The 18034-nt window shown below is 36.4% G+C and overlaps 16 protein-coding genes and 1 pseudogene across 17 annotated transcripts, besides 1 other annotated feature; 9 read left to right on the forward strand and 8 right to left on the reverse strand.

Moving 5' to 3' along the window:
- Window positions 1-15716: part of a mobile genetic element that runs on past the window's edge.
- TVAGG3_0818460 (uncharacterized protein) lies at window positions 714-941 on the forward strand (the record flags this gene model as incomplete). The annotated part of the gene is made up of 1 exon (XM_051247916.1): window positions 714-941. The coding sequence occupies one exon, from the start codon at window positions 714-716 to the stop codon at window positions 939-941; it is 228 nt and encodes a 75-aa protein (XP_051083391.1).
- Window positions 963-1914, reverse strand: TVAGG3_0818470 (organellar and viral DNA polymerase type B; the record flags this gene model as incomplete). Its single annotated transcript, XM_051247917.1, has 1 exon — window positions 963-1914. A coding segment is annotated over one exon (952 nt), but the record flags the coding sequence as incomplete, so codon positions are not given.
- On the reverse strand, window positions 2312-3216 carry TVAGG3_0818480 (organellar and viral DNA polymerase type B; the record flags this gene model as incomplete). Its single annotated transcript, XM_051247918.1, has 1 exon — window positions 2312-3216. A coding segment is annotated over one exon (905 nt), but the record flags the coding sequence as incomplete, so codon positions are not given.
- On the reverse strand, window positions 3362-4353 carry TVAGG3_0818490 (organellar and viral DNA polymerase type B; the record flags this gene model as incomplete). Its single annotated transcript, XM_051247919.1, has 1 exon — window positions 3362-4353. A coding segment is annotated over one exon (992 nt), but the record flags the coding sequence as incomplete, so codon positions are not given.
- TVAGG3_0818500 (uncharacterized protein) lies at window positions 4746-5518 on the reverse strand (the record flags this gene model as incomplete). Its single annotated transcript, XM_051247920.1, has 1 exon — window positions 4746-5518. A coding segment is annotated over one exon (773 nt), but the record flags the coding sequence as incomplete, so codon positions are not given.
- Window positions 7421-8236, forward strand: TVAGG3_0818510 (ATP binding; the record flags this gene model as incomplete). Its single annotated transcript, XM_051247921.1, has 1 exon — window positions 7421-8236. One exon carries the CDS (start codon window positions 7421-7423, stop codon window positions 8234-8236), a length of 816 nt encoding a protein of 271 aa, XP_051083396.1.
- TVAGG3_0818520 (uncharacterized protein) lies at window positions 8469-8740 on the forward strand (the record flags this gene model as incomplete). Its single annotated transcript, XM_051247922.1, has 1 exon — window positions 8469-8740. A coding segment is annotated over one exon (272 nt), but the record flags the coding sequence as incomplete, so codon positions are not given.
- On the forward strand, window positions 8756-8912 carry TVAGG3_0818530 (annotated as a pseudogene). The gene has a single exon. A coding segment is annotated over exon 1 (157 nt).
- Window positions 9058-9225, reverse strand: TVAGG3_0818540 (uncharacterized protein; the record flags this gene model as incomplete). Its single annotated transcript, XM_001296404.1, has 1 exon — window positions 9058-9225. The coding sequence occupies one exon, from the start codon at window positions 9223-9225 to the stop codon at window positions 9058-9060; it is 168 nt and encodes a 55-aa protein (XP_001296405.1).
- Window positions 9249-9455, forward strand: TVAGG3_0818550 (uncharacterized protein; the record flags this gene model as incomplete). Its single annotated transcript, XM_001296403.2, has 1 exon — window positions 9249-9455. One exon carries the CDS (start codon window positions 9249-9251, stop codon window positions 9453-9455), a length of 207 nt encoding a protein of 68 aa, XP_001296404.1.
- On the reverse strand, window positions 9513-10019 carry TVAGG3_0818560 (uncharacterized protein; the record flags this gene model as incomplete). Its single annotated transcript, XM_001296402.1, has 1 exon — window positions 9513-10019. One exon carries the CDS (start codon window positions 10017-10019, stop codon window positions 9513-9515), a length of 507 nt encoding a protein of 168 aa, XP_001296403.1.
- On the forward strand, window positions 10033-10281 carry TVAGG3_0818570 (uncharacterized protein; the record flags this gene model as incomplete). Its single annotated transcript, XM_001296401.1, has 1 exon — window positions 10033-10281. One exon carries the CDS (start codon window positions 10033-10035, stop codon window positions 10279-10281), a length of 249 nt encoding a protein of 82 aa, XP_001296402.1.
- Window positions 10878-11276, forward strand: TVAGG3_0818580 (uncharacterized protein; the record flags this gene model as incomplete). The annotated part of the gene is made up of 1 exon (XM_001296400.1): window positions 10878-11276. One exon carries the CDS (start codon window positions 10878-10880, stop codon window positions 11274-11276), a length of 399 nt encoding a protein of 132 aa, XP_001296401.1.
- Window positions 11313-11773, forward strand: TVAGG3_0818590 (uncharacterized protein; the record flags this gene model as incomplete). The annotated part of the gene is made up of 1 exon (XM_051247923.1): window positions 11313-11773. A coding segment is annotated over one exon (461 nt), but the record flags the coding sequence as incomplete, so codon positions are not given.
- Window positions 13203-13577, forward strand: TVAGG3_0818600 (uncharacterized protein; the record flags this gene model as incomplete). The annotated part of the gene is made up of 1 exon (XM_051247924.1): window positions 13203-13577. One exon carries the CDS (start codon window positions 13203-13205, stop codon window positions 13575-13577), a length of 375 nt encoding a protein of 124 aa, XP_051083399.1.
- A 213-nt stretch (window positions 15717-15929) lies between the features above and the next one.
- TVAGG3_0818610 (uncharacterized protein) lies at window positions 15930-16274 on the reverse strand (the record flags this gene model as incomplete). The annotated part of the gene is made up of 1 exon (XM_001306690.1): window positions 15930-16274. The coding sequence occupies one exon, from the start codon at window positions 16272-16274 to the stop codon at window positions 15930-15932; it is 345 nt and encodes a 114-aa protein (XP_001306691.1).
- Window positions 16275-16457: 183 nt separating this feature from the next.
- TVAGG3_0818620 (microtubule-associated protein family) lies at window positions 16458-16775 on the reverse strand (the record flags this gene model as incomplete). Its single annotated transcript, XM_051247925.1, has 1 exon — window positions 16458-16775. A coding segment is annotated over one exon (318 nt), but the record flags the coding sequence as incomplete, so codon positions are not given.
- Window positions 16776-18034: the final 1259 nt, after the last annotated feature.

An 18034-nucleotide genomic window follows, 5' to 3' on the forward strand; every position in this document is an offset into this window, starting at 1 on the left:
AAGTCAATCATGTTCTCACCAGGTGGTGATATGTTAAATGTAATATAACCGTTATCAATAGTATTTGTCGGCATAGCTGGCACTTTTGTTGGGACATATCTATGGTTAGTATCTCCAATAGGAACTGCCCCATCAACTTGATCGAAATAATATCTTACTTGTCTGATGGAATCAGCAATACTGTATGTATTGAGGTTATCGTTCAACATCTTTCTCAGCTATAAAAAATTTACAATCTTCTTATTCTTGGGATTATTCGTCTTATTTGTGGCTGAGGTTTAGGAGGTTCTGGTTCAGGCTCTGGTTCATCATCGAAGTGTATTCTTTTCTCTTCCATTGATTGAACATATTCTTGATTCTCTTTAGTTTCCTTCTCACGTTCAATTGGGTCCATGTTTGGTTCATTAACTACACTGTTACGTTCTAATATCTTTGTCATCATCTCTAACAACATTTTATTAGTATATGCTTGTTCTTCTTCTTTCTTCTCATCAACTTTAGGAGCTTCTTGAACAACAGGAGCTGGGGCAGGAGCTGGTGAATTCAATGGTGCCTTTCTCTTTCTAACTTGAACTGAACCATTCTTCATATGACAAACATAATATAATGGATGTTGTATTCCTTTAGCTTCATTCAATATGATTGATTGCTTTTCACTTGGTGAAAGTTTTGACGTCATTTCTATCCTAATAAAATTTTTTACTCCTAACAAAATGACTGAGAATACTTTCGACAGAGAAGCACTCAAGAATGAACTTCGTGAAGAAATACTTAATGAACTCAAACCAAAAGAACAAACACAAGAAGAGAAACCAGCTAAACCAAAGCGTAAACTCACAGAGAAACAATTAGCTGCATTAGCAGCTGGACGCGCAAAGAATCCACGAATGATTGCAAAGAAATTGAGAGAAGAGGAAGAAGCTAAGAAAAATAATAAGTAAGTGTTTAGAACTTTAACTTACGTTCAAAAGATGACTTCGTTGAAATAGTGAAGTCCTTATTTTTGTTGAAGCATGGTTTCGAACCAATGCACAAGTCAAAGGTTATCTCATCACCTTCATAAAGAGATTTGTACAATTCCACGATGCTATATTTTTCCCCAACTTTCTCAGGGAAGAACAAACCTTTCTTCTCGTCATAATGTACTTGTATCGCATCTGGGAACATTTGGTTTGCAGTAAGTGCAATTACGTCCTGTGTGATTCCCTTCATTCGACAGTGGAAAGCAATTTCCTTGAGGTCATTGGTTAATTCGTCGAGGTAAGTCTTCTTTCCAACGAATATAGATCTTTGTGCCTTAGACATATGTCCTGCAGTAATCTCTGCAAAGTCTGAATGAAATTGACCCAGTGCTTTTCCAATGAGTTCTCTGTTATACCTTCTCTTGTATTCTTCTGCTAACTTATCTAAGTCCTTCTCATACAAGTGTAAACTATCTGTATCCTGATAGAACAACTTCAAGCCCAAATCTTCTGCTGTGAAGAATACTTCATTCATGATTCGTTTGGACATAGAAAGGATTGAAACACCTAATGGACAATAGTTAAAGTGACGAACGATAGGTTTAAATGACTTTACACATGAAAGTTCGGAATCGGGGATGAACTCTATTGTCTGTATGTCATTATAGTTCTTAATGATATAGTCAGTGAGCTTATTGTCCTTGATGAAACGAATCTTTTTGTCAATGGGCTTTAATATCGTCTTACCATAGATACTGTTCAAAAGAAGTTTGATGATCTCTTGTATCGGATTACCTTCCTTCTTATACTTAGCACGTAATTCGAAGAGCTTCTTAACTTCATTCCTTATTGTCATGTCCCTTTTTCCATCATAATAGTATCCATCAATGACTTTGCATGAGATCTCTTGGAACTTGATCAGATCTTGAAGCGTAATGTGGTCTACGAACATCTTGCAGCATGTATTGGAACTTCTGGCAACATGTAAGTCAGGGTTGATGTCAGGATTGACGACAATCAATGGGAATGCTGAGTTCTTACCGATCGACAAGATCTCGATCTGACAGTAAAATCCTGAGATGAACTTTTCCTTTGTTGGTTCAGCTTGGTCATCATCAAAGAGATGCTCCAACAAGTATTCACTGCTCTTCATCTCTTCTGTCATAACTTTTGGAATTCCTTCTAAACAGTAAAGTCTAGCAATTGCTGATGGATACAATGATACAGCATCGAAGTCAGTGATGAGTTCTCCTTCATTGTATTGCTTCTTGTTCTCAGCTAGCATGCATCTTCCTCCTTGAATACACTTGGAAATATATTCACGAGGTTTTCCTGCAAGATCAAAGAGATTACCGTTCTTCCAATATACTCTCTTCTCAAAGAGTTTGTTTGAGATAGAACTTATTGAAACATAATCATAAGCATCTATTTCAAACTCAGTCATGAGGTCATTGCGGAACTTAAGAAAGCCATCTCGTAAAATGCGTACATCTTGACCGCAATAGAATGACGAATAAACTTCCATGTCAAAGTGTTCATCATCAATCTTGCAATCTTCAATCTTCTCAATGTTCTCATTAAAAGCTTCAATATCTTTGACATGATTCATGGCATCATCGATGTTACCAACTTTAGTTGTATTAACTAACTCTTCCGTGTAGTAATTATATGGGAAAACTTCTTTTTCACCACTAGTGAGGTGAAACATTTCAGGGAATCTTTCCAACTTAGTTGAGATGATTGCATAAGAGTCTTTGAAGCAGAGAAGTTTTCCTTTGTACTTTCCTTGTATCTGCATCGTTTGTGAACCTTTGATGATTGGAGTTCCTGTAATCTCTTCTAACTGAGACATGAGAAAAGTGACATCGTACGATAAGTTGTGGAAATAAACTAAACTCTTATCTGGTAAAGCTTCGAGGAATTTTGACGCACAGTCACTTCCCCAAATTGATGTATAACCATCATCGTCATCTTCCATGAAACAAATGTTGTATGCTTTGTGAATGTTTCCATCAGTTGATGCTTCGAAGTCAGCAAAGAAAACATGTTCTCTTGGGAACTTCATGTCTTTCTTCGTCTCTGAACTCCAATCTTTCTTCATCCTTGCGCAATAACGCTCATTGTATGTGAGGTCAATCATTTCTTCAAGGTTCTCATTATACATCGTTGTGAAGTATGTGCAAAGTTCTCCTGTTCTAATTGGTTCGAAATAATTGTTAGCAAACAAGAGTTCAATGACTTTTGCAAGTGGTGTAACTAACTTTGAGTTAATTGCATACCTTGTTTCATATCTTCTGTTAACTAACATCTTCTTCTCTAAAGTCCAATCCTTGCACAACTTACAAACATCTTCATAGTTCTTGATGAACATTGAACTTATTGGAAGCTTTTCGTTCAACATGTAGTGGTCATACATTAATAAAAGTTCTACTGTCATCTTTGGTTCTTCATCTGGTTCATAAGTATATGAATGATTTGAATACTTCTCGTTGTATTTGATGACATGGAACCTTATTCCTGTTTCTTTGGCAATAACCTTAATCTTTGACATTGGAAAATCTTTGACACGAATGATTTCCCTCATATGATTAATTGTTGCTTCGTCAACACCAGCTTGAATACAAGCGTAGATGAAACATGAATCTTTCATCATCTTCTTTGCTGTCTCTGCATTAAGTTCGTTGAAGATCTGATACCTCTCTAAGTTAATAGGTAATTTGCATGTCCATGTCCAAAGCTGACCATTACGTGACCTGTTTCTCTTCTTTGAATGGTTTTGTTTGATGATCTTGAGTGCGATCTTTTCTTGACCTGCTGCTCTCATCGTATCTAACATAACTTGTTCTTCAGCTGTGAGTTTATATGGTGTGTACGTTCCTTTTCTCAAAGCAGAAGCATCAACATCTGAATAAGCTGTATAGTCAAAGATCTCGATCTTCCTTAACGAAGGAATACTACAAAGGAAGAAGTCATAGTTTGATTCAAGGACTTTAGATGCTAATTCTTGTACTTCTGCTATTGGAGCTTCATTAAGTAACTGATGAACTAATGATCCCATTGTATTGATGTTCAAATGACGCAAAATGTTTCTCTTCTCATCAAAGTCGTAATAGAATGTCCACTTCTGTTTGAAAAGGTCTATCTGTCCAATGAACTTTGCCATAACTCTTGGAAACATCTTGTTGAAGTAATCTTTTCCTCTTGGACTGTATTGGTCAATGTTAAACATAATGAATCTTTCTCCTGCTTTAGTTATTGGGTCTAACCATTTCTCATCAGGAAGTTTTTGACCATTAATGTTCTTAACAACGTAAAAGGCATTCTGTATTTCTTTGTATGCTAATTCGCTCTCATCAATCTTTGGTGGAGGGTCTGAGTATATTGGTTGCATCTCCATTAACGCTCTATTATGAGATCTCTGATCGTGATCTAAAGCAACTGGGGAATTTGAAGCTGGAACATTCATGATACCATTGTAGTCATCATAGAAGCTCTTAGCATTCTTGAAAATATCTGCTACACTTCCTGTACCTCCTTGATTCTTAATTGCCAGAGCTAATTTATTGGTAATGTCTTTAGCTTTCTTAGGCATTTTGATCCCAAACATATCAAGCATACCTTTCTTATCTTCTGGTGAAAGGTTATTAACTAATCCTTTTATAGCATTGAGCATGTTGGTCTTTTATAACCGATAAAAAAATATACGTTATTTTTTTTTAATCGTCATCGTAATCATAATCGTACGAAGATTCTGTATCATCATCACTGACATCATTGGTTTCTCTAACTTCTGGCTTATCTGGTTTAATCTCTATCACCATAAACATTGGTGACAATAATCGAACAGGCTGATCTTGGAAGTCAACTAAGGTAAACGTAACATTAGTTAGTTCCCATGGAAATGCATCTATCCATGGTGAGGATTCCTTACATATAAGTGGTTTACCAGATATCCAGAACTCATTGATGTTATAACATGTAGATCTGTACATGATCTTTCTTCGATCATCAACTTGGTCAATATTATTGAACCCAGAGATGACAGACATTGATGAACGAAGGTATAACTGATACCCGAAGTTGAGCATAGGTGGTTTTGGCATTTGTAGATAATAATTATGTACAATAGGTAGTTCTATTCCATATGCACCTAAAATAAGATTTGCTCTATGTGAAGCATCTTTTAAATAGACTTTATGTCCTTTGTCCTGTGACGTAAATATAAGTTGATTCGTAGCACTCAGTGAAACTGTTACATTATGTTGACCTTTTTTCTTGTTATAATAATCAAACTGTTTTGTTACAATCTCTTGTAGTTTTGATACAATAGTATCCATATCAAATGAAAGAGCTGACTTAAATGTACACACCTTTTCTTCTCCATCTTCGTCTAACTGTAAGACAAAATAATCTGTTTCGTCACAAACAATAAAGTTCGCCATAGTACTGACACTTTTTACTCTCATCTTTATCTTACTTGGATGCCCCATGTTAGGATCTGCTTGAAACTGTATTGTCCCGTAGTTATTAGGATCAGTCGATTGTAGATAATACATCATTTTTATATGTAGTAAAAGAATGAGTGTTGTTCCATATGCATATGAATGTTATAAGTCTAGCGTACTTCAATATAAAGAATATACTCTCAGAATTACTGATAATGCTTTAGTCATACATAAAGAAGGTGCTGATGAAGACATTACCATCGGTCCTGGTATATTACCTATCGAGCAACCAGATGGTACAATTGTTGAAACAGACTTAAATCAATACCTTCAAGCGTTACAGAATCGTGTGACAAAAGTAGAGAATAATTACTTAGATGCTCCATTCTTCACAACTGATAGAGATTATATGTTTTCATGTATGGCGAGTAATGGTTTGCAAGAAACTCGTGAGGTAAATATTAATGAAGCATTAGAGACTATAATATATCATGTTAAACGGTTATTATCGATTGACCATGGAGTTCATTTTGACCCAAGGTCTACACTGTTCAATATACCAATGATTGAAAACAGTCAATTAACATTTAAAGAAGATACATTGTATAATGCTTTAAACGCAGCATTTGCTTATATATTAGGTCATGAACAAGTACAAAATAGTGGTATTGCAATATACTTAGATAAAGTTATGTTAAAGAAACCATTGACATTCACAGAAGATGGTCCAAAAGCAACTGGTATTGTTGGTGATGGAACATTATTGACGAAAGAATACTTAGCAAGTCATGTCGGAGAATTTTTCTCCACTAATGATAGCATCAGTACAACACCAGAAGTTATTTTATTGAAGAAACCAATCACATTTGATGTTAAAGGAAAGACAAAAGCAACTGGTATAGCTGGCGATGGAGTTCTTCTGACTAAGGAATACTTGAAGAAAAATATCAATGACTTCGTTGAAATTGTCAAAGATAAAGAATCTGGTCTTAAGTTCAACCCTTTATCATTCATCTTTGCCATAGCAAACGCCGGTGCTACTGCAGCCTCATGGATATCACTCCAGAGTCAAATAAATGCTCTTTGGGCTTTTGTTGAAAGTCAAGAAGGTATAGATACTGTTCTTGACACTCTGGGTAATCTTGGTCCAAATCATAAAGGAGGTTTTGTGGATGGAATAAAAAATTTAGTTGAAAAGACTAAAACAAGTTTCCAGAAGATAACTCATATAGAAAGATTCAGAAATGAAGGTTATATGGAACTTGAGAGTTTTGATGTGACTGGACCTTTGGAACCAATTCCAATGCACGTGATGCTAATGATGAAGAAGAGAAAGATCCTGGACCAAAAACAATCATTTCTACGTTAAGTACTTTGTACCCTGATTTTGTGACCTTAGTGAAAGTTGCTAATACATCAAGAAAGAACAATAATATTAATATGTCTGGTACTGATGACCTTACTGATTATCTTTATCTCATTCTTGCTGAATTAGCGAAGAAAGTTGAGGAGAACAAAAATAATGGAGGAAGAACTGCACTTAAGATTGCAGACAAAGCTGACAAAAGTTATGTTGACGAAGAGATACGTAAAGTTGCATCTAAAGAATATACTTTATCACAGTCTGTCATACTTAAGACAATCAAAGGTCCAGAGAAAGATATGTACCCAGGTGATGGTACAACAGTTAAAGTTAATGAAAGAGTTTCATTCCCATCTGGTATTGATGCAAAAGAAGTATATATTAATGGTGAAAACATCAATACAACATTGATTCCTTTGAAAAATAATGAGTTCACTGAACCTTTGACAGTTAAATCAATTCGTTCAAGAGAAGACAAACCTGTTATAATCAATAAAATAGGAGCTGATAATGACCAACCAGTTCAAATCAAGAAAATAAGAGCTGATGACATTATCTTGAACTATACTTTAGGCTCAAGTGCTCCACAAGAAGATCCTCATATGAGTTTAACAGAGACCTTGCAAAATTTGAATGGTACTGCATATAATATGTCTATGAGTTATAACAACTTTAAAGCACATGAGTTACCAGTTCTGTTAGACAACAAAGCAGACAAAACTTATGTTAATGAACAGATCTCAAAGATCTCTAATGCATCTGTAAACAATGGAATACCTGAAAGCATTACAGTTAGCTTTGGTAATAATGATATGGGTAAAGTTGCAATATTTATAAATTATAACATTGGTCCATCAGAAAAAGGTCCAAGTTACTATACATTGAGTCATGGTAAATCTATTGAACTTGTGTTCCACAAAAAAGATGGAACAAACTTAACTATTCATCCTGGAGATACGTTTGAGTTTTATTTGAACGATGTCACCACAGTAGATTATACTTATAGACCTTCTAACATGTTTGACATGATGTATCCAATTGGTTCTATATTTACATCAATGAGCTCAACAAGCCCGCAAACCCTTTATGGAGGTGTTTGGCAACCGATTGTTGATCAGTTTCTTTACTGTTCTAACTCATCAATGGACTTTGGTGGTTCAAAGACTATCAGAGTTGAAAACCTTCCACCACACTCCCATAGGTTCAGTGCAACAACATCTACTAATGGAGAGCATTCACATTCAATGACAAAAAGAGGTTATACAAATCTTGCAGCAGGTTCTGATAGACAAGGTATGAATAGATATGATATCACAGATGACCCTAGAGATGTTAGTACAGGTATTTTCTGCGGATCTGCAGGAAACCATACTCACACAGTAGCTGGAATCACAGATGCAACAGGAAAAGGTCAAGACTTCTTACCACCATTTATGACTGTATTCGCTTGGTTCAGAGCTGCTTAACTCAAGATCACGATCACAAACTGTTTCTCAGTATGAATGAGTAGCTCTATTTTTACATCATTACTGAAGTATTTCTTTTCTTCATCAATGACAGAAAGAATGTTTTCATCATTTTAAAGATCTTACCAAAGTTAGATCTTCATCAGAAAATCTCAAAGAAAGACTCATTTATGCACTAATAAAAATATAGCTAATTATTTTTTTATCTGAACTTTTTATCGGGTATATAAAGATGTCTGAACATCATTTGAAGTTCTTTAAGATCCAACAGTTTGTAGATGAAGTGAAGAAGCAAAATAAAACAGCAAAGAGACTACTTATATGCTTACCACAAACATTACGTCAAGGAAAGTATGGTTATAGTGCAAGTCCGATCATGATCTTTGTCGATAAGCAGAAATACACAAATGAAGGTTTAGCTAATTTACTCAAGTTTGAAAAGATAGCTATAAACATTCCTGACCATTTCTCAGCGAGAATAAACCTTGACAAGACTAAAAGTTATTGTTTATATGTAGATCTCACGAAATCAACAAAGAGTAAAGACAAAGAATATAACCCAGTTGAACTTAAGACAATGGGTAAGAACTTACTCAAAGCTGCTATCAAACCTGTCGAAGAGATCGACATTGAGGATGAAGCAGAAGAAATAGATGTAGATCCTGAAGTGTTATAAACGATAAAGTTTATTTTTGGAGGAAGATGGTGTCAGACCATTTGATCTGGCATGCTTGTTCTAGGTAATTGCAGAAACCTGGAAAGATTGTTATTGGTCTGAGTTTCATACCTGGTCTCTCATCTCTCCATTGAAGCAAGTAAATTTACATGAAGAGTTCGTCTGGATTCTCAGGCTTTGGTACACACTGATCGAAGATCTGTATGACCTCTTCATGACCGTACTCCCTCTGGTCAGACATGAGTGTTCTGAAGAACTTTTGCATCTTCGGACCAGGTTTAGCATCTATGCAACGAGTGGGTCTCATTGACATTTTTGTCACTTTTATTTGGTCGAATGGAAGGATTCGAGTTCATGCCACTTGACAGCAAAGAAGGTGCAGAAGAGGTTGTTGTTGCTGCATTCTATGCGAGCTCACACGTTGACGCATTCCGAACTTACCAGGATGACCTCGAAAAAGAAGGTCGAAAGCTTGGAAAGATCCAAATGTTGCTTGAGTTCTTCCGTGGAAACCTTGCACAGAAGTATGAGAAGAAAGAATAAACAACTAATTATTACTGAGCTTAGCTCATAAATGTAAGTTTTTACTCTGATCAGATCTTAGATCTCGTCGGGACAAGCGGAAAGGATAAAGTCCATGAGCTGGACTTTTGTCTTAGTGAGCGGTACTGCGGTCATGAGTAGTTCGCGCTTGTTTGAGCCACTTGGAACGCGACCCTTCCAATTCCTCATAGATCTCAAGGCAGAGATCGTGAAGAACTCAAGGACAAAGAGTCTTTGAGACTTGGTAAGGAATCCCTCATCATCTCTTTCATCCTGGAGGGTCTTTGTGGATGCAGTGGACTTGATCTCGTCTTCCTCGATCGGATCATTCTCATAATCTTCATCACCCTTCTTCCTAAACGTCATCTGCTCTCTCTTGTAGTCGTTCCTGAGAGCATTGAGTCCAGCTTCAAGATCTTGTGAGTTCTTTGCAGGTTTATTGAAAGTTTTCTTTTCCTGCATTTGCTGTATAAGCTGGGTTTGCTGTTGCATCATCTGCATCATCATTGCCATCATATCTAGTGTTGGTGATGCTGGAGCTGGTGTTGTACCATCTTGGGACATTCGGTCGTCGGTTATGTCTTTACAAAAGACTGCTTTACAAAAGACAGCTTTACAAAAGACAGCTTTACAAAAGACAGCTTTACAAAAGACAGCTTTACAAAAGACTGCTTTACAAAAGACAGCTTTACAAAAGACAGCTTTACAAAAGACAGCTTTACAAAAGACTGCTTTACAAAAGACAGCTTTACAAAAGACAGCTTTACAAAAGACAGCTTTACAAAAGACTGCTTTACAAAAGACAGCTTTACAAAAGACGTCTTGACAAAAGACAGCTTTACAAAAGACTGCTTTACAAAAGCATTTTCTCACAAAATTGAATACTTTTGCTTTACAAAAGACGTCTTGACAAAAGATTGCTTTACAAAAGTCTGCTTTACAAAAGACGTCTTGACAAAAGATTGCTTTACAAAAGTCTGCTTTACAAAAGACTGCTTTACAAAAGACAGCTTTACAAAAGACAGCTTTACAAAAGACAGCTTTACAAAAGACAGCTTTACAAAAGACTGCTTTACAAAAGACAGCTTTACAAAAGACAGCTTTACAAAAGACTGCTTTACAAAAGACAGCTTTACAAAAGACAGCTTTACAAAAGACAGCTTTACAAAAGACTGCTTTACAAAAGACAGCTTTACAAAAGACGTCTTGACAAAAGACAGCTTTACAAAAGACTGCTTTACAAAAGCATTTTCTCACAAAATTGAATACTTTTGCTTTACAAAAGACGTCTTGACAAAAGATTGCTTTACAAAAGTCTGCTTTACAAAAGACGTCTTGACAAAAGATTGCTTTACAAAAGTCTGCTTTACAAAAGTCTGCTTTACAAAAGACAGCTTTACAAAAGATTGCTTTACAAAAGCCATGACTGATCTTCATCCAATTTGTTTAATCGAACTTAATGAAGTAATTTCTGCATATCTCCTGCATGTATTTGGAAACGAGAGGATAAGACAACTCACCAAGGTTTCCAGACGCCAGATCCAAAGACTTGAATCAACTGCAGGAGTAATCCTAAGCTTTGAAGAAGGATTAACCAATAAGAAAGATGTCATTGACTCCAAGCGTGAAAGCCTTGCTGCTTTCTTACGCAAACACCCATGGGTCGATGTTGATCTCCAAACTCCTTACCAAGGACTCGTTGAAACCTTCACGACCTACAGACAGCTCCTTGACAGACCTGAGCAGAACCTTCTGGTCGAACGTGATGGCACATTAAGCCCTACAGACGAGTCAATCCAGAGAGAAGAAGCTCAAGAGTAAAAATCTGACATTTATACTTTACATGACATTTTTTTCATGAGTGTTCACGTTAAGATCAATGATGAAAACATGACTTCATGGGAAGATATCATTGATGACATAGAGAATGACCTTGATGAAAACATGATGGGAGCTCAAACGTCAGTTAAGGTCAAACTTGGTGAAGTTCAAGAAAAGATCTCCGAGATCAATGCAAAAATATCTGCTCTTACAGAGGTTGACGTTTATTACAGAAGCTTGGAGAGAACTTTAAGCAAACTTGAACGTCAGAACCAAAGTCTCATAGTTGTGCTCCAGAAACTCAGTCTCATGCGTAAAGCATATAATGACTACCTACATGTAAGAGACTTACCTTCTTATTCTACTCCAGATCTCGACTTTTCCGATATAAGTCCAATCCTTATTGATACAACACTTACGATAGCAGGGATGCTTCCTACATATCCAGAATATGATAACTTACCTCAGCTCTTCGAGTATCTCAAGAAAAAGTTCATGATCTTATTATGCGAGACCATGAAAAGACGTCAAAATACCAGAACAGAACGAGAACAGAGCTTACTAATAGACTTATTATATAATACTAAAGAAATAAAGGAGTTTTTATTCTAACTTTGGTATTTTTGGGAAGAACTGATCTGGATCATATTTGTCAACCACAGGTTTTGGTATCAAAAGTCTCTCTGGTTCTTGGACGGCTGGTACTGGAAATGGTTCCTTTGGTTTCCTAGCTTTTGGGAGATCTAAAAATTTTCTTGGTCTCTTTCTTTTGTGTAAGTGTTGTCCATTTTTATCGACAACGAATGTGAGCTTTCCGTCGTCAAAGATGAATGTCGTCGCTTCTTCAGTTCCCTCATCAACTATTATCTTCTTGATCTTTCTCTTCTCCATTAACAGAAAAAGTGACATATATTACTTCATTATTTTTCTGAGTGTTAGGATTAATTAAACCTCTATCTATAACATGCTTTCTCATAGAAATTTCTCTCCATATCTTTTTGTCAATATCTCTAAAGTTCTTCTGTATAAGATTTATCACTACTGAAGTAAATAGATGGATAATTAAGGACATCAAAGGTTTCTACAGTATCTTTAAGAGTCCATTCATCTCCATACTGTATAGAATAAGTATGGAAGTATGGAGGATCACATATAAAGAAAACATTGGGAAGATCTTTATACTCATTGAAGAGTATTCTCCAATCTTTATGAACAATAGTTAAACCTTCAAGATAGTCATCTATGTTTTCACCAAATAAGTTAGTATATCTGAGGTATAACACTTTCTTCATTAATGTGTCAAGATCATAGTATTTGTATGCTCCAGAATAGAGAAGACGTGAACATAATGTATCCCAGTCTATGTATGGAGCTTTACTTATAACTTCTCTGACGATCTCTTTCTGATCAGTAGGAATTTTCTCATCTGGCTTAACATTTATTCTCTCCTTAAGTTCCTTAAGTATTTCATTCGTGTCATGAATGTGTTTCAGTCTATCAACGTAGTTATCATAGTCGTTAGCTATGATCGTTGCTTTTGGGAACATAATATGCAACAGATGAGAGATATAGAGAGAACCACCAAAGAGGTCAACGAAGACATAATCCCCTTTGATGTCTTTGAGTATGTCGATAAGATCTTTCCTGATCTTCGACTTATTACCTATGAAAGGTAAAGGAGGTTTGGTAAAAATCATTTATATGGTAATAAAAATAAGTGTTTACTTGAGACAATAACCTCTGTTGAGTTTGTAGAACAAGATCAGAAGTACGATCAAGTTCAAAACAACACAAATGGCTAGGATTGCGTTACCAACAATCTTTGTCTTTTCCCAGCAAGACTTCTTCTTTGGTTCATGTGCTGCTTCGACATCACTGTATGGCTCGGACATTAACTTAAAAAGTGTCATGACCACTTCATTTTTGATGAAGTCAACAGCTTATGTCCACTTCCTCCCACAAGCACTTGAGGAACAAGAGAAGGTCATCATTGACTACCTTCAAGCCACTGAGAAGCTCCAAAAGCTTCAAGATCTCCGCGAAGAGTTCAAGTCCCGCTTGAAACAGGAGAACTTACTGCAGGAGTACATGCTCATTTTGTACCCATTACTAGATGGCTCCCATTTACCATCAGAGTACACTGCAGCTCTTGATGCACTCAAAGATCTTCGCGATCACCATCCGATCGGTAAAGAAGCCTTCGAGCTCACCATTGAGCAAGCCATCCTCGCCAAGGACAATGCAAAGAAGCGGATGCTCGAAGCTCTTGATAAGATCAAGGAGTACGTCGAAACGTTCTAAAATAATTACTTGAGTAAACAATAAGTTTTATTGAGTAAGTCTTGAAACATTTGTGCTTTTGTTCTTGTTTGAACAACCATATTTAACATTAGATAAAAAATTTTTTGGTTAAACAATAACATACTTAAGACATAAATTATACCTACTTATAACTCAGTAATATTGTGCATTATATGCATACTTAAACTCTTGAGCAATATTGTTCTCATCAATGATTCTGATCTGAGCTATTTTTGAGAAAGGTGGTGGAATACCACAACATGTGATGTCTGGGTCCAGTAGGTCTATTTCACACTTGAACCCAGTCATTCTGTGAACAACTTCTTCCAAGTCTGGCTTAGGTAGTAAGATCTGATCTTTGCTCACTAAGTTAGAAAAGAGCTCTTTGTCTTGGTCTAGAAGTATCTTCTGGTATATACTAAGTAAATACTCTTCTACACCAATCCTCGATGAAGTCTCCACAGATCTCGATGAGGTCAGGTTGGAAGTTAATGGACTTAAAGGAGGAGGATACATTGGTGCTTCTGAGTTCGTAGTTGTTTCCTCTTTTTTTATCTCTGTTGGAGCATCACTTACTGTACCAGATGGATAGTTCTTTCCACAATGTTATTAGTTGTTCTTGAATCAACATTGCTTGTTGGTTCAATTGGAAGATTAGCTGCACCATAAAGAATTGACTTCGATCTCATTTGTTATGAGTAAAAATTGTTTTATTCTCATATAAATGACGAACATTAACCCAGAGAACAAACAGAATATACTGCAACAGGAGTTGTTTACAATGATCTAGATCAGATCGTCCAACTCAAAGCCCAAGAGGAAGGAATTTAATAAGACAACCTCCACCAAAGATATATGTTGATGATGGTAGTAATGGGTTCAACTTAGTGTATCATTACTCATATCCTCAATATGCAAAAATTGGGTCTACCCCAAACGTGACAAACCATTATATGAACCTTTATGATGAAGCAAGGTTTCATGCACCAACGAAGAAAGAACCTGATGCATCAAGATTACATGAATTCGCAGACCATGATGGTTATAGCGATTACTCAATGCCTGTAAGACTTTAACGTTAATAAAAAAATGACTGTTGGTAAACAAGAAAAAACTTTAATACAAGAGGATTTGATGCTACCAATATATTCAACTGATATGGGAGCTTATCAATTCGATACATTTGAGAATCCTGGTGGAACACCACCATATTTTCTTTTGTTCATCAATGTAAACAGTAGAAAAGGTTATGCGTTCCCAATGAGTGAAAAGAACTCAAACAATGTTCTAAGTGCAATGCAGAAGTTCATTTCACAAGCTACAGGTGAAATGAAGCCTACAATACTTACTAGTGATGAAGACCCAGCTTATACGACACAAAATGTTCGAGATCTGTTGGTCAGTCATAACATTGAGCACATGACGACACAGAAATACAATCATAACATACTAGGTATTATTAATAGGTTCTGTAGAACTATTAGAACTATGTTACATATGAAGTTAAACCTCAAAGAAGGTGATAAAACACCACCTTTCACTGCAGATACAATGAGACAAATTATTAATGACTACAACACTGAATATCATTCAAGCACACAACAAAAGCCTGATGATTTCACAGAAAAGGATAATGAGGAATATATAAAGAAGCAAAGATTGAAAGAAGAGTATGTCAGAAAAAATAACCTTTATAACTTAAGACCTGGTCAAAAAGTTCAAGTCATAGTTGAACCAAGAACATGGGGTAAAGGTAACCAACAAAGAAGACATCTTGATCCTTCTTATTATACAGTTGATTCAGTTGATACAAGTGCATACTTGTTAAGAGCAAAAGATGGAAGTGTTGCAAGATATCCACGTTATCAGATATGGACAAAAATAGAGCATGGATTAAAGCAAGGAGAAACTTTAGATCAAGGAAGACACGGTGCTGTTAAAAGTATTGATGGTCATGAACTTGTCGGTAATGATGTAAAGTATGATGTTACGTTTGAGAACGAAAATACAGGAAAAGTGACAGGTAGAGGTATGCGTGAAGGTAATCCAAACAGGTTGTCACAAATGGAAGTACAGTATTGGAGGAAAAATATTAATGAAGGTCATGTTAAAGATATGCCTAGTTTTCTTGAGAAGTATCGTGGGTTTCGAGTTTAGCTTGTAAGTCCTTTATTTTTGTTTCATACAATGAGATCTTCCTTCTGATCTGTTCATCATTGAGAGGTTGCTTGACTTTACGGAACTGTACACGTCCGTCTTTCATTGTATGTACATAATATCCATCAGGAACCTTACCATCTTTTATATATTCAGTTAACCACTTTTGTTTAGTTGATGCTTTAATGACTTGACTCATTTCTTACTGGATAAATTTTTATGTTTTTTATCTTTTGACGATTTTTTCTTATCCTTATCTTTCTTCTTGTCCTTGTCCTTCTTTGATTTATCCTTCTTCTTGTCCTTGTCCTTCTTGGACTTCTCTGCTGCAGGTGGTGTTGGATTCTGTTTGACTTTAGCACTTGGGTCAGGACCTTGTCTTTGAGACTTAGATATAGATTGTTTAGGAGCTGCTGCTTGTTTAGTTGCTTCAGCTTGTTGTTTAGCTAATTCAGCAGCTTGTTTATCATTCTCTTCTATTTCCTTTGCACCAGTTGCGACTTCATTCTTGAACTTTTGGAGATTCTCAGCAGCATCCATTACCTTATTCGCTCCTTTAAACAATCCATAAAATTTCTGCCATGGTGATACTGAAGGTATATTTCCACCAATTGCTGGAGGAACTGATGCTTCAGGAGTTGGAGATGGTGTTTTGTCTGAATTGAGATGCTTTTCTGCTTCAAGAACTTGTGTAGTATTTTTCTCCAGGTATGCTTTTGCAACCTCCTTAACTTCTGGACGTTCATTATTTACATCCTGTCTTGGTGTTGATGTTTCAGTAGCGTTTTCCTGAGTTACATTAACAACAGGTTGCTCAACTGCTGAAACATTAGCTGCTTCAGTAATGTTATGAGTAGTTGAAACATTTCCTGATATACCTTCTCCTGTTGGAACTCTTGGAGCAATTGTTGTGATGTTCGCCATTGCAGGAGTTGGAGTAGGAGTGTCATCAATCTTTCTGTCAGCTTTCGTCGTTTGCGTTGTAGTATTTGTTGTTTCATTACCATATTTTGATCTTAGTCTGGTAAGCTCTAACTTCATATGTTCTTCAGGATATGCATACTTATTATATTCACCCTTAATATTCTTTTTCCATTCATCGTATTTATCTTCTGCTGATTTCTTAATTGATGCTAGTCCGTTTACAGCCAATTCATCAGTACCGTTATCAGTAGTCTGGTTATATAAAAGATTAGCAGCTGATCTAATTGTGTAATCCGTAAGATTACCAAAACGCTCTATTGTACCTAATGTTGTGTTCTTCAGTTCCTTTCCAATTCCTTGTGCAGCATCTTTGACTAAATCAGCACCCCATGCACCAAATTGTCTCACAGGAGCCGCTATTGATGGTGAAGGAGATGGAGATGGCGATGGAGTTGGTGATGGTGAAGGAGATGGAGATGGTGAAGGAGATGGAGTTGGCGATGGTGTTGCTGCTTTCGCCTTTCTATCAGCTTCTTCCTTAGCCTTTCTATCTGCTTCTTCTTTCGCCTTTCTATCTGCTTCTTCCTTAGCCTTACGAGCTTTTTCTTTCTTCTTAAGTTTAGTCTTAGTTCTTCAGCTTCTTCTTTCGCCTTTCGTTCAGCTTCTTCCTTAGCCTTACGAGCTTTTTCTTTCTTCTTAAGCTCCTCTAGTTCTTTACGTTCAGCTTCTTCTTTCGCCTTTCGTTCAGCTTCTTCCTTAGCCTTACGAGCTTTTTCTTCATAATATTTTGTATACTTATCATCAGCCCAATTACCAAGTGATTTGGCACCTGTTAGTATTCCATTTGCGGTTGATGTTGCTGTTCTTCCGAGCCATCCCCCTACCGCTGAAGCACCATTGCCAATAGCACTACCAGCATTTAAAATTCCACGACCAATCCATATCCCTGGTTTTGCCTTTGTATTAAGAGTAAGAAATTCTTCCTTCCTATCTTCAGGTGTAGGATTTGTAACAGTTCTTACAGTATCAACAACAGTGTCAACACTGGTTCCAATAGCACTACCAACAGCTGTTGCACCAGTTAGAATACCATGGGTAACTAAATCAGTAGCTCTTGAGACAACATTATCACTCGAGGCTTTCTCTGCTGGATAGTTTGATCCTTTGTAAGTTCCTGGACCACCTCTATTTGAAGCTTCTCCTTCAACTATTTTCTTCTCTTCTTGTGCTTGTTCTCTGGCAACACTCAATGCACGTTCTTGTCTTTGAATGTTGTCTTTCTTTAACATGTAACCACCAAGTGTCTGTGGTGGTGTGTTTTTATCTAGTGCAGCATCAATTGCAGCCTTTTCTTTTCGCTTTTCTTCGTCTAACCA

The sequence above is a fragment of the Trichomonas vaginalis genome, chromosome VI (assembly GCF_026262505.1).
Source record: "Trichomonas vaginalis G3 chromosome VI, whole genome shotgun sequence".
NCBI lineage: Eukaryota > Parabasalia > Trichomonadida > Trichomonadidae > Trichomonas > Trichomonas vaginalis.